This window comes from Rasamsonia emersonii (genome assembly GCF_000968595.1).
Source record: "Rasamsonia emersonii CBS 393.64 chromosome Unknown ctg1118621760673, whole genome shotgun sequence".
Taxonomy (NCBI): domain Eukaryota; kingdom Fungi; phylum Ascomycota; class Eurotiomycetes; order Eurotiales; family Trichocomaceae; genus Rasamsonia; species Rasamsonia emersonii.
Genome location: NW_013562821.1, coordinates 2,239 through 5,117, shown reverse-complemented (window position 1 = coordinate 5,117; position 2,879 = coordinate 2,239). Strand labels below are relative to the sequence as shown.

At 56.2% G+C, this 2,879-nt stretch overlaps 1 protein-coding gene across 1 annotated transcript; it reads left to right on the top strand.

Annotated features, from left to right (window-relative positions):
* Positions 1 to 1,338: 1,338 nt before the first annotated feature.
* On the top strand, positions 1,339 to 2,370 carry T310_8186 (TAM domain methyltransferase; the record flags this gene model as incomplete). The annotated part of the gene is made up of 3 exons (XM_013469031.1): positions 1,339 to 1,411; positions 1,461 to 1,622; positions 1,673 to 2,370. 3 exons carry the CDS (start codon positions 1,339 to 1,341, stop codon positions 2,368 to 2,370), a joined length of 933 nt encoding a protein of 310 aa, XP_013324485.1.
* Positions 2,371 to 2,879: the final 509 nt, after the last annotated feature.

Genomic DNA, 2,879 nt, shown 5'->3' with positions numbered 1-2,879 from the left:
CACAGGCGCACGGAGAGTCGCAGCGGGCCGCTCGAGCCCGTTGCTCGTCCTCGTGGGCGTTTCTTCACGCAATGAAACACGAGCCTGGACTGATCACTCCTGCGCTGGGGCCTTATACCTGGACCAGATCACAATGGGAAAGGATGGGCTGGCGGTCGATACTCAGAACACTCCGTACTCCGTACTCGTATCTTCCAGAACAGAAACGTAGGCCAAACTCGAATCAGGTCGTGCAGTGGAGGGTAGGACGATGGAGGACGCTGGACGCACCATCGCTTCGACTGCAGGCTCGCAACGCTCGCATTCCAGGATCCTGGGACGCCCGTGCTCTGGTGCCGGTGTCAGAGCAGGGGCTTAACGGTGCCCCGGGATGGCCGAGACGGGCCCTCTGCAGCCAAGACGCGCAGCTGCGTGCCTGTTCGGGCGATGAACGCACGCCGTGCAGAAGACCATCCCCGCCTGGGTCTTGGTCGGTCGTTGGCCTCGCTGGCGCGCAGAGGCATCGCCGATGAGGCGCTGCAGCTGCCACCGTCGCGCTGGAACTTGGCGTGATAAACTTTCCGACTGCAACTCCCAAAAAATAGGAAGTGGGCCGCCGTGGCTGCCATCGCGCATCCTAGACAGCTCTGTGTGCTTCGTCGATCCTGATAGCCAAATCTCCGTCCGCCGTCCTGAGGGCGGGGTTCCCGCCAGCGAGGGCCCGGCGATGGGCAGGAGAAGGAGCCCTAGGCTGGTTGCACGGCGGGCAGGGCGGCCTTTTTTCTCTTCTGTGTCTCGTTTCTTTTTTTTCCCTTCTCCTTTCCTCCGGCTCTGTTGCGCTGGTGGCTGCTGCGTCGAAGTTTTTCGCTCCTCCCCGTGCCGTCAGGGAACCAAGTCCACGGTGCCGGTGCTCCTGTCCAGCGGGGCTGTCCCCCCTCGACCCAGACTTTGCCTTGAAAAAAAGCGGCTCCATCCTCCATCTCGCGCGACGGTGCATGGTAGATTGCTCTTCTGGCATAGTTTCACACCGACGGGCCGGAGCCAGCCCAGGAGTGTCTGTGGAGACGGGTCGCTAGTGGTCTGGCAGCATGGCGATGACACCCGATGTGAGCGAACCTCTGTCGTCTGGCTGTTTCTTTTGAGTCTTCTGTGCCCCGTGTCTCTGTTTGTCAGATTGTCTTGCTGGCTGGCGAACACTGTCTGTCTGCTGTTGACCAGAAAAAAGCTGATGAGAGATGACAAAGGATTCGTCCAGCGATGACTGGTTAGTACGACGCGACCCTGTCAGAGGACTTCGAGCATCGTCCACACCTGTTGTGCTGAGGATGAGAACTGACGGCATTGCTCTGCAGTGACACTATGTCCTTGACGGCAAGTGTCACAGATTACCCTTTCGAGCATGGAAGACGATATCACAAGTATCATGAAGGCTGTATGTGCGGCTCTTGTCGTTCTGTGGTCATGTGCTGACGGGACGAAAGTATATCCGTATCCAAACGATGAGCAGGAGTTGGATCGTCTGGACATGCAGCATCAGATCTGGAAGAAGCTCAACGATGATAAACTATACTTTGCGCCTCTGACGAATCCCAAAAGGATCCTCGATATCGGCACCGGCTCGGGCATATGGCCCATAGAAATGGGTATGCGCACCATCCATTTTTCCGCAACGTCCATTCTAATCGGTCTGCAGCTGCTATATTTCCAGATGCGACGATTACTGGGACAGACTTGTCCCCCGTCCAACCGACCCAAGTGCCTCCCAACGTGCATTTTCTGGTTGACGATGCCACAGAAGCGGAGTGGATGTGGGAGGACGATTACTTCGACTACATCCGGCTGAACAACATGAGCGGATCCTTTCCCTCGGTTAAAGACGTCATGCGGAAAGCCCTGAAATGCCTGAAACCCGGCGGCTACTTGGAATGGCACGAGATCGATCTCAAGTGCCGATGCGATGACGGGTCGATGCCGCCGGAGAACCCCGATGGGTTCAGCGAATACGCGTTCCACGACTGGATGGAACTGCAGGAGCGAGCCGCCAGGACCGGGGAACATCGTCGCCAGTTCCGGATAGCACACCGACTGGCCGACTGGCTCCGCGAGGTCGGCTACGTGGACGTGGAGGATCGGGTGGTCAAGGTCCCCCTGAACCCGTGGCCCAAGGATCCGCGATTAAAAACGATCGGGTCCTGGTACGAGACCAACTGGCTGGACGCGCTCTCGGGATACTCGTACAAACCGTTCCTCAGCCTGGGCTGGTCCAAGCCGGAGATCGAAGTCTTCCTGGTATCGGTGCGCAAGTGCATCTCCAACCGGCACTACCATGTCTACCACAACTTCCACCGGGTCACGGCCAGGAAGTCTTATCCTGGTGAGCGGGCCTCATGACAGTATCTTGCGATAGTCTCCAGAGTCCGCATTTGTGGGTTCTATTTCCAAACGGACCCGCTGCCCCAGACATCGCCATGAAGAAGGGGTTATATACAATACAGAGTACTGTTCATTCACATTCGCCCCGAAGCCTGAGACGGGAGTTCTCTGGTTCGGGCTACTGGCTTAGGCCAGGAAATACATAGCTGCAGGTGGTCTGCCAAGTCAGATCAATCGCATATTGCGACTGCAGCTAGTCATGCAGGTCATCAATTGCATTCACCGCTGTCTTCATTAACGATTTTTTACTTCTTTTCATTGGCTACAACATCATTTACGGTTCTACATACCATGCATCAACGGGGTTTCGCTTGCTTTAGGGGAAACAAAAAACAAAACAAAAGGGGGCAAAGAAAAAAAAGAAAGAGAGATAATCCAGGACCAGGCTGGGACGGACGGTGTTTGGATTGGAACAGGACAGGACGAATCAATGTCAACCTTGGCAGAAAGAAGCATCGAGAGCCCGA